The sequence below is a fragment of the Chelonoidis abingdonii genome, chromosome 26, assembly GCF_003597395.2.
Source record: "Chelonoidis abingdonii isolate Lonesome George chromosome 26, CheloAbing_2.0, whole genome shotgun sequence".
NCBI classification, from domain to species: Eukaryota; Metazoa; Chordata; order Testudines; family Testudinidae; genus Chelonoidis; species Chelonoidis abingdonii.
The window spans coordinates 3,801,440-3,815,257 of record NC_133794.1 but is presented as its reverse complement, the minus strand read 5'-3'; the positions used below and the strand labels follow the sequence as shown (position 1 = coordinate 3,815,257).

Genomic DNA, 13,818 nt, shown 5'->3' with positions numbered 1-13,818 from the left:
CCACCAGCTGCTGGTGCTCCAGGCCCAGCGCCGCGGCCGCCTCCAGGCTCCCCAGGCCGCCGCCCCCCGCCCGCTCCAGCCGCTGCAGCAGCAGCTCAGCCAGCGCGGGCCCGTCCGTCGCCATGGCGGGCGACATCCCTGCCGGAGGGGGCGGGGCGGGAAAAACCGGGTGACCTCTAGCCCCGGAAGTGGTCGCGAAAACGCATCCACTTCCGGGGGGTCACCACGAGGTGGCCTCCATGTTTAGAGTGGCACATAAGGGGCGGGCCACCTCGGGCGGCATCTTGGGTGTGGCAGGAATCGATCGGCAACGGACGGCCGCCATGCTGAGTGTGGCAAGAAGGGTAACCGTGATGGCCGGTTGGTGGCTGCCATGTTGACTGTGGCATAAAACGGAGCTTCCTAAAGCCCCATCTCTGTCAGGTCCCATCTTGAGTGTGGCTAAATGGGAAGGAGGCAAATCCCAGACGCCACCTTGCGAGGGGCATGAAGAAAAGCGGCTCACTGGCCGCCATCTTGGGTGTGGCATCGCCCCACCCATGAGGCCCCATCCCCAGCTGCGGGGCGGGTGTGGGGCCTGGAGGGGGAAGACAGGGCAGGCTTGGGTATATTCAGGGGGTCCCTGGGGCCTCCAGAGACAAGGCCCGATGATGATATCATGAGGGGCTTGGTTACCACAGCAACAGGCCCATCCCTCCCTCCCGAGTGTCTGTGGCATCAGGTGAGTGCATGATAAGGCATTTGGTTACCATGGTGATGGCCCCATCCCACCCACCTGGGCAGATGTGACATGGTGTGAGGATGGCATGAGGTGCTTCGTTACCATGACAACATGTATATCACACTTTCCGAGGCGCCAGGCTATGCTGTGAGGACGCACTCCATTGCCATGGCGATGGGCCCAAGTTACACGCCAAGGCACCTGGTTACCATGGCGATGGGCACAGGCTCGTCACCTTGGTTGTTGCCTGAGGATATTACAGCACAGCTGCCATGGGTGGATGATAGTGTGTATCTGGGCTGAGACTCCTCCCCTTTCTGCTGTGCACCTCGGCCTGGTGCTCTCCAGCCCAGAGGTGGCTGCATTCCAGCAGCACTGCGTGTGCACCAAGCATGCGAAACATCCGCTGCTGCTGAAACTGGAGGGCTGCTTATTCACGTGTGCCAACACGGGGAGCGCAGTGTTGTGAACTCCAAGCATCCAAAAATCATGAGTCAGGCCTTGAAAATCATGAGATCGGCTTTAAATCATCTTTTTTAAAAAAATTCATTTTGGGTTCTGTTCCATTGCCTTCTCATGTCTGAGCCTTTTGACCGCACTCAGGTTACATTTTCAAGCTTTTCTCCACAACTGCAAGGTCAAGAAACTCTTTTTCAATGAAAGCTGCAGTTCTCCTGTAATCCCATGACTCTGGGAGCTGGTGCTTTAAGACAAACCCCAAAGATCATGAGACTTCTGATAAAGTCACCTAAAACGCCAACCCAGACACGATGATGAACAGCAGTTCCTATCTATAGGCAGCCCTAGAAATTGTCAGGACAATGATGGGTGTTGGATCATGATGGAAACAAAATCTGTTGATTAAATACCAGGCAGGGGGTATGCCAGACCCTCCCCCCTGCACCATGGCAGGTGGAAACCACAACTGGGCAGCGGGCAGCAATGCAATGTAGGCTCCATGGAAGTTTAAGCCACCTGGGGCCTCCTGGTAGGTGTAATTAGAACGTCCAGCAGGCTAAACACAGCTTGTTTGCTTATGGGTGATGCTAGCTAATGAGTTGCAGCAATAGAAAGTGAATTCAGGTGCAACCCAGCCATTGGAAGGGCAAGATTCACTGCCCCCTACCGAGATGCCCCTGCCCTATCCCAGAGGGAAGAGCTCACTCGCTCGCCACTGCCAACACTGGAGCCTGTTGTGCCAAATAGACTGCCTTTTTGGGTGTTGCGGGCATCTGTCCCACGAGGAATTTGTCTGAGCCCCAGCAAACTCGTATCACATGGTGGGGGCACCAAATGGAAACGGGCTTTGAGCGCTACTGGGCTGGATCTGTGCAAGGCTCTGAATCCCTTTCCCCTAAGCCTGGGGTTCTCCAGCTGGGCGTCATGACAGGTGCTGTGGAGATGCTGTGACCTCCTTGCCCTTCCTATAGTGAGCATGAGGGGTGTGTGGGAATGGTCCCATTATGGGAAAGTTTGGGAATACCTCCCCTAAACCATACAGACCCCTAAGAAAACCCTTCAGTCATGTCACGGAGCTCTTGATATCTCAATGGAGACATATCAACAGTGCTGCTAGAGATGAAACCAAACAGTGTGTCCTCTCCGGGACCCCTTGGGGGCTGACAGTGGCTGACAGCGGAGACTTCCCCTAAACCCTGCAGTGATGCGTGTGGGGGAAGTCTCCCCAAAGGAATGGTGGGAGGAGCCCCATCACTCAGAGGACACTTAAAGCTAGGAACAGGCAAGAATAGCCTGCAAGGGGACAGGAATCCGGGTGCAGGATCTAATGAGCCTTTCCATCCCTAGTTAGTGAAGCAGCTGACCCCATCAGAGGACTCTGGATCTCAAGAGCTCATCACATGACATCTAAACTCATTTGAGATGCCAGCTGCTTATTCTGCCTCCTTCCTAAACATGTCCCACTGGATTTGTGAGTTGGGTGCTGTCATAAACATACAGCTAAGGGTAGCATAAAATCCCTCTTTACCCTATAAAGGGTTAATTCCTCTTTTACCTGTAACGGGTTAAGAAGCTTAGATGACCTGGGGGCACCTGACCAAAAGGACCAATAAGGGGACAAGATACTTTCAAATATGTGGGGGAAAGTTTTTTTTGTCTGTCTCTTGGATCCAGCCAAGAAAGCAGGCAGGGAAATTCTGTCTTAAGTATATCTGAACTAAGCATCTAGTCTTGCAGAAATAGTAAGTAATAGCAGAAAAGAAATGTGTTAGATTACCTTTTGTTGTAGCTTGTGAATTTTCTCTGTGCTAAGAGGGAGGCTTATCCCTGGTTTTGTAACTTTAAGGTTTTGCCTAGAGGCAACAAGAACCTTTGTTCTTGAGTCTTTTGTTATTCTGTAAAGCACTTACCGTCCTGATTTTACAGAGGTGATTCTTTGACCTTTTCTTTACAATTCTTCTTTTAAGAACCTGCTTGCTTGTTCATTGTTCGTAAGATCCCAGGGTTTGGGTCTGTGTTCACCTGTAGCAATTGGTGAGGATATTCTTCTCAAGCCTCCCCAGGAAAGGGGGTGTAAGGGCTTGGGGGGCTATTTGGGGAAGGTAGGGCTCCAGGTGGCCCTCCCTAAATGTTTGTTTAAATCACTTGCTGGTGGCAGCGATAGATTTATACGATATGAAGAAATACTAAGACTAGAAAGGAATTTGTACTTTGGGGCAGTTTTTAACCTAAGCTGGTAAAAAGAAGCTTTGGGGTCTTTCATGCGGGTCCCCACATCTGTACCCCAGAGTTCAGTGTGGGGAAGGAACCCGGACAGCTGTGAGATGCTAAGAGCTCCCCTCCTCTGATCCCTAATCACTCAGCGGAGACAAAGCCATCAGCCCCCAGGTGGGCCTGGGAAGTCAACTGCGATTGTTGGTCTGTGATGTTCTGTTCCGCAGGGTCCAGGAGCGAGTGGGCAGTTCCCATGGCTCAGCTCCGCCCCGTCCAGCTGCTCAGAGGTTTCAAGGAGAATCTCAGGAGCAGCCTTCCCCAGTTCTGAATGAATGGAAGAGAAGGTAAAGGGCACCCAGGCATATTTGAGAAATGAGGCCCTGGTCCCTGGTGGTCAGTGCTGCTGCGGTGTTGTCCCAAGTGTCAGGGCATTAATGGGGACCCTGGTAATTAGGTCCCACCTGCCAAGGAGCCCCCATCCCACACACTTGCAGCATCATTTGGCTCCAGGTGTTGCCATCCGGTATTTCCAGATTCTCTGGTAACCAGATTTAAAACGGGAGTGTGAGCTCTCTCCGAGGAGGGGAGGCTACAGGTTAGAGCAGGGTTCCTGGGTGTCACGGAGTCCCCGGGCGATGCTCTGGAACTGCTCCCCACAAAGCCAGTCAGGACTTTGGGGAGCCTCCTCTCCCTTGGAGCAGACTTGTTCAGGGCAAGAAGCTCACACGTCTTCACCTCCTGGGTCTCTACTTGGAGCATTCAGCATCCTCTGCCCCTCCGTGGGCTTCCCACAGCGAGCCCACCCAGGCGGGGTCCTGGGGAAGCCACAGGGTTCTGCACCGCCACTTTGCAGTCAGACGTGACTCTTAGCCAGCAAAACAGAGGTTTATTCGATGACAGGAACAAGGTCTAAAACAGAGCTTGTAGATACAGCGAACCAGACCCCTCGGCCGGGTCCATTCTGGGGGGCAGTGAGCCAGACCCCTAGGTCTGCACTTCACTCCTTGTCCCCAGGCAGCTCCAGACTCACCCCCCTCCAGCCCCTCCTCTCTGCTCAGCTCCTTTCCCGGGCCAGGAGGTCACCTGATCTCTTTGTCTCCAACACCTTCAGCTGGCACCTTTGCAGGGGAGGGGCCCAGGCCATCAGTTGCTAGGAGACAGAGTGTCAGGCATTTAGGGGCACTGGCCCCTTCCTCTGCAGCAATCACACCCCCTTATCCCACCACCTAGATACTTAAGAACTGCCTAGGGGACACTGAGGCACCAGCACAGTGTTCAGAGCAAACATTAAGAACAGTCCCAGTTCGTCACACTGGGTTCTATCCCCGGCACTGGGGGGAGAGTGGGCCCTAATGGATTAGAGAAGGGTGGAGCAGGGAGCCAGGACTCCTGGGTTCAATCCATGGCTCTGGGAAGGGAATGGTGTCTAGAGGGTTAGAGCAGGGGTACTGGGACCCAGGACTCCTGGGTTCTGTTCCCAGGTTTGGGAGGGGAGTGGGGTCTAGTGATAGGAACAGGGAGTCAGGACTCCTGGGTTCTACCCTGGCTGTGGGAGGAGAGTGGGGTCTAGTGGTTAGAGCAGGGGTGCTGGGAGCCAGGAGTGATAGGAACAGGGAGTCAGGACTCCTGGGTTTTGTTCCAAACTCTGTGAGCGAAAGGATGGTGCAATGGTTAGGTTCTAGTGTGGGATTTGGGAGGCCTGGGTTCAAATCTCTGCTCTCTCCCAGGCTTGGGTGGGCACGTCTCTCTGGCCCAGATCCCCGAAGGTGGCTGGGCTCCTACCTTCCACTGAAATCGGTCTAATGATCCCCTGCCCTTCCCCTCCTCTCATTCCACTGATTTTGGGGGAAGTTAGGAGCCTAAACGCCTTTGAGGATTAAAGGGGCACAATGGGCTAATTACAGCCAGGGAGGTGCTTTTGTTTGGGTTGCCACCAGGGTGTGGGGCTGAGGCAGGTGGGCTGGATTCACTTAGTGCAGCTCTAGCGAGAGGCTGGACAGTGACGCCTGCTGGCTGCCGGGAAAGCGGCTTTGAGCCTTAGGTGGCACAGCAGGACCAGCTGCTAGCGGATGTTCTGTTCTCCTGGAGCTACATACATGTACAGGTCAGTGGGTGAACCAGTAGCCCTCTCCCAGGGCTGGGACCAGAGCCAGGAGTCCTCCATTCCAGACTCCAGCTTATCCCCTTGGCTCCTTTCAGAGCTGGGAGTAGCACCTGACTCCTAGTCCCCTCCTGGAGCTGGGAATTGAACCTAGGAGTCCTGATTCCTAGCTTCCCCCCTCACCCCCACAACTGGGAATAAAACCGTATCCCGACTCCCATTTCCCTTCTCCCTGCTCTGACTGCTACCCCGCCACTCCTTCCCAAGGACCAGAGACCCGAAGTTCATCAGGTGAGCTTCTGCTCAGACCACCAGCCACCCCTCTCCCTGGATACTGTCCCCCTCCCCTCCACCATCATTCCTGTCCTGAGTCCAAACCGAGTTGGAGTCTCAACGGGAACACCTTACTCTGCCTGTAGAACAGGCTGTTCAGGGCATGCGATCTGTCTCCCTCTCTCTCTTTCCACCTTCACCAGGATATTGGCTTGTACAGTCTGACTCTCACATGTGCCACATTCCTGGAGGCTCAGAGGGAGGAGGAAGAAGAGGAAGGTTTGAGGAGCAGCTTTTCATGGGTTGTGACTCTCTTGCACAGCAGAAGCAAGAAATTAAGGGCACACCCCCTTTAAAATCCAGCCTCCAACTGCTGTCCCAGGAAGTAAATCTGGCCCGTCTGGCTACAGGTAGCGGGGTCCAGGAGTTAGAGCAGGTGTGTGGGGGGATTGGGAAGCAGGGTTTCTGGGTTCTAGTCTCCTCTCTGGGAGAGGAGAAGGGTCCCATAAGGCACCTGTACGCTGATATAAGTGCATTCACAGCAGGGGTTGCACAGGTAGAACCGTTTCTGAACAAAGTCACAGTTCGAGCAATAATTATACTGCAGAAAACCGCTGCACAGAGCACAGCCTGAGGTGCCTTGGTCAGAATTGTTAGGTCACAACTGGGGAGACCGTGGCTGGAAGTCTGGGGCCAGGACCACAGCCCACGTTTTAAAATGGATGTTGAAAAATCAAAGAGCCACAAAAGGGACCTCCCCCAGGCTGGAGGAAACACCTGACTGTGAGGCTGAGCTGGAGCTGTTGAGTTTAGCAAAAAGCCAGTGAGGTGAGGAGGTGGCTGTTTCAGCGCCATCACAGGGAGAAAATCCTGGCTCTTTATTCCAGCAGAGACAGGCAGAACAAACAACAATGGCTGGAAGCTGAACCCAAATGAGAAATGAGGCACCAATGTTTAAATCAGGCTGCTTGCCCATGGGACAGACGGCCAGGGCAGGGACAGAATCAGCAGAACACAGGCGGCCAGTTCTGGATGTGGCTTTAGGCAAACACGAGTCACTGGGCTCAGCGCAGGATAACTGCGCTATTGGGTCAGACTCGGAGTGGTCCCTTCTGCCCTTAATCTCTATGGATAAAGTTATGATCGGTGCATGGGCAGAGTTAAGGTTGTTTGGGTGCCTTAACTGGGTTTCCAGCCTTAATAAGCTTGGATGTCGCTGTGAAAGTGCTGGGGTACAATATCCCTGTCCTACTTTTACCCTTCGGTTCCTGATCTGGACTCTCAGTCTTAATCTCATCCTAATTTAGGTTTCTTTGCCTTGGTACACGTATATAGGGACCATGTCACATGCCAGAGCCCGCTCTGGGGTGGAACACCTCAGCTGGTCCGTGTCCCGCAATGGTCCTCCTCCGAAGAATCCCCAAAGCACTCTGGTACCAGAGTGATGGGAACGATATAAAAACTGAGTGGGTGAAGAGGAGATTACTGCCACTGGGAGAGCTGGTAGGGAAGCGTGGGGGGTGACCTCCCTGTGGTGGGGTGACACCTCTTGGGGGTACCAAGGTTTGCAAGGCCCCTCGCTACCACCTTCTATTAACTTGAGGAAGCCTGGTCTGTGCCTGTCAGGTATGGAATAAGATCTCTTCCCCCAAGAGGCCCCCCCTTCAGAGACTCATCTTGGGGTTCTTCTGTCTTTGCAAATCCTCCGGCCCGCCCCTGGCCCAGACAGCAAAGAGAGCTTGTCGTTGTCTGACTGAGTTAGCCCTGGGACATGCAATCTGCATATATCAAGACAGAAAAGGAGACTTATCTGTTCCCTCCTGCATGGGGACCTGCTTTACCTCACAGACCTTAAGACCATAATGTTGAGTATAGAGACATAGCCCCTCAAATATCACCTGCATGTACATTTTGCTTTCGTCATCCCGTCCCGTGCATTGCTGGCTGTAGGTAGAGAACTCACATGCCACCCTCTGGCGCGCTATAATGTAGATATCAGACCCACAGGATCCCTATAATCCTATGCATGCCTGTGCCCTCTGCCAGCTGGTACCAAGGGGTCACAAGCCCTCCCCTCCCCTGACCCCCCGGCAGCCTTTTGGTGTATGTGTGGCACCTTTTCAAGCGTATTATGTGATTGACAGAAGGAAGAATGCCAAGTTGCAACACCCAGAATGGGGAACCAGGCCCAGCCCCACAGGACAGGAGCCACCACTGCTAGGTGGGTGCTGCGTGGACTTGGGTTTCCTGCCCATTGCCAATGACCCATCGCCCTGCCTGGTGCAAAGCCTGGCTCTGCCCCAGGCAGGACACTGGCATTGCCACGTCTGTTCCTGTGAAAAGGGTCGGGGGTCTTTAACAGCCACAAACCGGCAAGACCTGAGACCCCTTCTGTGATGCGGCATCTGAAGGAGCCGGGGGCTCAGCCCTGTCTCAAGCGAGATGAGTGCTGCTGCCTGCTGAGCCTCCCAAAGCCCCTAGCTCCTGGCCTCTGAACTGAGATCAGCAGCACTGCGTCTGCGTGCACAGTCCCGTGGGGAAGTTAAGGTCCCACCAGCTCAGAACATGACCCCTGCTGCTGATCTCAGATTCTCTCCTGCGAGGTGCTGTGGGTAAGGGGAGAGACCAAGCATGGGGATTTGTAATAATGAGAAACTCAGTCCAACCACCTGACTGGCCCAGCCTTCCAGGTGCTCCAACTGTTTCCCTCTTTCTTCTCCTCCCTTTCTTATCTCTCTGGCACACCCTGCATCTTCCGTCTGCCATCTTCCTTCGGCATCAGTGCCAGCTAAGCTGTTTGGATTGCAACATAAAATCCGTTTGTGTGGCAGCCCCAACTCACGGGCCCAGGAGCTTGTGTAACTGACATCTTATGGCACAACAGACCCCAAGGGTGGGTGAGGTTGGACAGCCTGTCTGTTATGTAAATGATGCCAGCCAGAGGATGGTAGGAGATCAAGGACACCTGCGTTCATAAGTGCCCAGGGTGATGGGCACTAGGGAAAATCTACAGATAGATGAGTGTGCATGGAGGGGGTACATATGGGGATGTATGGAGGGGTGCATGTGTATAGGATGGGTGGATGGAGGGATGAGGATGAGGGGAGGGGTGCATATGGGAACAGGGGTGACTACTGGGGTGTGTACAGGTTTTCATGGATGGGAGGTTGAGTATGGGGCTGGAAGGAGAGGGGTGCATATGGATTGATGGAGGTATGGATAAATAGTGGGATATGTGGGTTTGGATGGATGGGGGTGTATGGAATAAGTGGATGGATGGATAGAGGGGTATAGATGGATGGATAATGGGTCATCCACTTATCCCATACACCCCTGTCCATCCAAACCCACACACCCCACTATTTATCCATCCCTCCATCAATCCATCTGCACCCCTCTCTCCTTCCAGCCCCATACTGGATAGTGGGGTGTGTGGATGGATGGATAGAGGGCTGTAGGTGGATGGATAATGGGGTGTGTAGGGGGATAGAAGGGTGTGTGAGGATGGAAGGGTGTATGTGGGGATGGATGGGTAATGGGTGTGTGTTAAGGGATGGATGGATAGAGCATGTATGTGGGGATAGAAAGGGTTTTAATAGAGTAAATACCTCAGAATTACCTAATTGTGGGGTGATGAACTAGTCTGGGGCACAGGCCCCTCCTCACTGACAGTCTGGGCACAGGTTGGCCAGCCAGGTGCCTCGGTATTTGCTGGGTATGGATAACATCCCAGAACAGTTTCCGTTTGGGTTGTGTTTTTTTTTTCCCTTAGACATTTTGAACAGTGTTGTTCTGAGCTGTTAAACCGATAGACAGCCCCACCCATGAGGTGGCTGCATCTTTGTGCTGGCTGAGGGATCCCTGTATAAACAGTTCCTGCACATCCCCGCTCCTCCCTCCATCCAGAGACAGCTGCATTTCAGCGTTGGGTGAGGGATCCCTGTATAAACAGCTGCTGTGCCCCACCCCAGAAGGCGCTGCATATTAGTGGTGGGTGAGGGAGCCTGGAATAAACACTTACTCACTGCTAGGGTGGCTGCATTTCAGTGATCTCTGTCCACACAGCTTGCAAAGCCTTTGCGATTCTGTAGGCTGAAAGAGACTGTAGAAATGCGGCAGCATTGTTATTAGAACGACTAGCTTCAATGTTCGTATTTTTAGCTCAGTGACCATGCACGGAGCACAGGCACTGGACATTTCTCTTGTTTAGGGTTCTTTGCCAGGCTGTTTAAAAAGGCGAAGAGACAGTCAGGGAAGCTAGATCCCTGACGGGCACTGGAGAGATGCTTTTCATAGGTTCCAAGGCCAGGTGGGACCACTGTGATCACCTGGACAGACCTTCTGTATATCACAGGCCAGAGATCATCCTCTAAATAGTTCCTAGGGCAGATCTCTTAGAAAACAAGATCCAGTCTTCATTTACAAATGGCCGGTGATGGAGAATCCACCACAAACCTTGGTAAATCGTTCCAATGGTTAATTACTCTCAATGGTAAAAATGTATGCCTCATGTCTAATTTGAATTTGTCTCGCTTCAGCTCTCAGCCATTGGATTGTGTTAGACCTTTCTCTGCTAGATTGAAGAGCCCATTATTCAATATTTGTTTCCCTGTAGGTGCTTATAGACTGATCAAGTCACCTCTTAACCTCTGTGTTAGGCTAAATAGATTGAGCTCCTTGAATCGTTCACTATAAGGCAGGTTTTCTAATCCTTTCATCATTCTTGTGGCTCTTTCCTGATCCCTCTCCAATTTATCAACATTCTTCTTGAATAGGGGACACCGGAACTGGACATAGGATTCCCGCAGCGGTTTCACCAGTGACAAATACAGAGATAAACGAACCTCTCTATTCCTCCTCTAGAGATGCGCCCAGTTTACCAACTGACTGAGATCACTCTGTATTACTGACCTGGCCTCTTCATTATTTACCGCTTGCGCTTTTTGTGTCATCTGCAAACTTTATCAGAGGTGATTTCATGTTGTTTTTTTTTCAAGGTCATTGATAAAAATGTTTAATGGCATAGGAAAATAACAGGTCTGTGTGGGACTCCACTATAAACATACCTACTTGTTGATGAGTCTCCATTTACAGTTAAGTTTCGAGCCAGCTTTTTATCTAATGTCGTGTTAATTTTGTATCATTCTCAGTTTTGAATCACAACGTTGTGCAGTACCAAGTCCAACCAAACTTTTAATCAGAGCTGCCCAGATGGGGCAAGTGGGGCAATTTGCCCTGGGCCCCATAGGGGCCCCCACGAGAATATAGTATTCTATAGTATTGCAACTTTTTTTGATGGAAGGGGCCCCCGAAATTGCTTTGCCCCAGGCCCCCTGAATCCTCTGGGCGACCCTCTGCTTGTAATAGAATAAAAAAAGAATAATTTAGTTTGACAGGGTCTATTTTCCATTAACTCATGTTGATTGGCATTAAGTATATTACCCTCCTTTCATTCTTTACTAATCAAGTCCCATATCAACCGCTCCATTTTCTTGCCTGGGATTGATGTCAGACTGACAGGAATATAATTACCCAGGTCATCCCGTTGACCCTTTTAAAATGTGGGCACAACATTAGCTTTTTTTCCCCTGTCTCCTGGAACTTCCCCAGTGTTCCAAGTCTTAATGAAAATCAATATCAGTGGTCAGGGCCGGCTTCAGGAAGTGCGGGGCCCAGTTTGAACAGTTTCAACGGGGCCCCGGAAGGGATGACTTAAAAAAAAAAAAATATAAAAAAAACACGTGGGGCTTGTACTCATCAGGCAGTGGTCTGAGTCTTCGGCGGCACTTCGGTGGCGGGTCCTTCGCTTGCTCCAAGTCTTCGGCAGCACTGAAGGATGTGAGTAAAAATTAAAAAGGTGCTTCTAGTCAGGGAAGGGATTCTCACTGGGCGCGGGGCCCTCTTAGGTGTGGGGCTGGATTCGGGGGAATTGGTGGAATAGGCTGGCCCTGTCAATGGTCCAGTGAGCTCTTCAGCCAGCTCTTTTAAAACTCTTGGATGCAAGTTAGCTGGACCTGCTGATTTAAAAATGTCTGACATTAATAGCTGCTGATTTAACATCCTCAAGAGATACTAATGGAATAGACAGAGTGTTATCGTCATCATATGATGACTACATCACCTGTTTTTCCCCTCATTACAGAACAGAAATATCTATTGAACACTTCTGCCTTTTCTTAATTATTATTGACAGGTCTGCCATTACCGTTGAGAGGATTCCTTTTGTTCCTAACATGCTTAATAAAACTCCTCCTTATTGTCATTAATTCTGCTGGCCATAGATTTCTCCTTGTGCCCCTTGGCTTTCCTTACCAGTTTTTGACAATCCCTAGCTTCTGACTTGCATTACTATCAATTTCCTCTTTCTTCTATGTATTATATAATTGTTTTAGCTGCCTTAATTTCCCCTCTACCCTAGTTCAGTTTTTTTTAACTGATACAGCCTTTTTCCTCAATTTTTGGGCATCTTGTTAAACGTTCTAAAACAATTTCCAAGTATCACTTGAAATTTTCTGATTACATTCTTTTTCACAGCTGATTTGGCTCATGATTTTTCAGCTTTGTGAAACTGGCCTTTTTAAAGGTAGAGGTGTGTGTGTGTGTGTGTGTAGCAACGGGTTTTAACTTTATTCTGCTTGCACATTATTAATGTGATCAAACCATGGTGACTTATACCTAAGCTGCTATTAATTTTTAGTTCTGTGATCAGTTTCTCTTTATCTGTCAGGATTAAGTCTAATACAGAATTCCCCTGTGTTGGTTGGAACACTTTCTAAGTTGGGAAATTGTCATCTGTAATATTTAGAAATTCCAAGGATGTTTTTGCACTGGCAGTGTGAGACCTCCAATATAAGACCTTTGCCCCTCGTGAGAATCTATAACCACTTTACCAACATTAGCGAATTAAGTGAGAGGTACAGCTGTGCACCCTCCACTGCAGTGCAGCCACTGCTGGAGGAGAGCATGACAGCTAAGAGCACACAGCACTTGGAGGTGAAAAAAAAAATTAACACTAGATGAAATTGCTGGAGGCATTTAGGGAGTTGCAATTAAAAGATCAGAGATGCAGTCTGCGCAGGACAGCAAGATTAACTTTTCTAACTCTTGATGAGCAAAGAATCAGAACCCCGATTTCTGAGTTGGTAGGAGAGTAGCAATCGCAATGAGTGGTGTTTCCATGGCTCCCTGCCTAGTCCCTGTGTGAGCACATTATGCTTTAACAATTGCTTCATTGTTAGTGCTGGGTGGCAGCGGCACAACACCAAAGGAACAGCAGCGGGTTCCAATTTGCAGAGGATAAAGAATAATCCTCACAAACGGCTGCCTTTCAGCCAAGGACTCAGAGCCTTTGATAATGGTAGGCTGGTATCTTCACAGAGGGGGAAGGTGGGGCCTAAGTGAATTGGCCTAAGTGAGTTGACCAAAGCCTCAGGAATAGTCAGTGGCAGAGCTGAGTAAAGAACCCAGGAGTCCTGGCTCCCAGCCCCCCTGTGCTGCCCCCTGGATCCAGGATCCCAGCCTGTGGCCCCATCCTGCTGCACTCAGCAGCTGCTTGCATCATCACGTAACATGATGTCACGGTGGCGTACTGTGTCACACCATGTCACGACGCAGGGCATCGCCGTGGCGATGTCACCAGGTCTCCTCCTTCCCCCACTTGGGTTATCTTCTCACCTCCCCCCAGGGGTTATTATGCGGGGGGGGGTTGGATGGGATTCATTCCCTTCCCCCCCCCCCCCGCAGTGACCCAGGGTGGTGGAGGGGGCGGGGCGAGCCTCAGCACAGACACGATGAGCTGTCCCTTTAAGAGAGGCCGAAAGTTCACGTGACCTGACAGGCAGCGGTGACACAGCCCGCGAGGGGAGGGGGCGTCTCCCCCGAACGCGTGGTCGCTCCTGATTGGTCGAGCTCCGCAACCAATGGGAAGCGGCCATCTGGGACGCCAACGTTCGGGGGCGCAGCCTCACTTGTGGGGCAGGGTGTCGGCCAATGGGGCCGCGCGTCGCTAGGGCTCGGGCCAATGGGGCGGCGGCGGGGGCGGGCGCTGGGC

At 51.5% G+C, this 13,818-nt stretch overlaps 1 protein-coding gene and 1 long non-coding RNA gene across 3 annotated transcripts in view; one reads left to right on the top strand and one right to left on the bottom strand.

The window, feature by feature from the left end:
* The window catches only part of FARSA (phenylalanyl-tRNA synthetase subunit alpha), a 10,813-nt gene extending 10,563 nt beyond the window's left edge, over positions 1–250 (bottom strand). Inside the window, exon 1 of one of the 2 annotated variants that reach the window (XM_075061289.1) lies at positions 5–250. Coding sequence is in view for 1 of the 2 variants with exons in the window: in XM_032789916.2 (XP_032645807.1) it covers positions 5–136 (132 nt within the window). In the remaining variant the exon portion in view is untranslated. The remainder of the gene's footprint in view (positions 1–4) is intronic. The other variant, XM_032789916.2, reaches the window with a different exon arrangement.
* A 461-nt stretch (positions 251–711) lies between these two features.
* On the top strand, positions 712–3,103 carry LOC142045961 (uncharacterized). Its single transcript, XR_012654876.1, has 2 exons — positions 712–1,709; positions 2,532–3,103. It is a non-coding gene; the product is annotated as an uncharacterized LOC142045961 (long non-coding RNA).
* Positions 3,104–13,818: the final 10,715 nt, after the last annotated feature.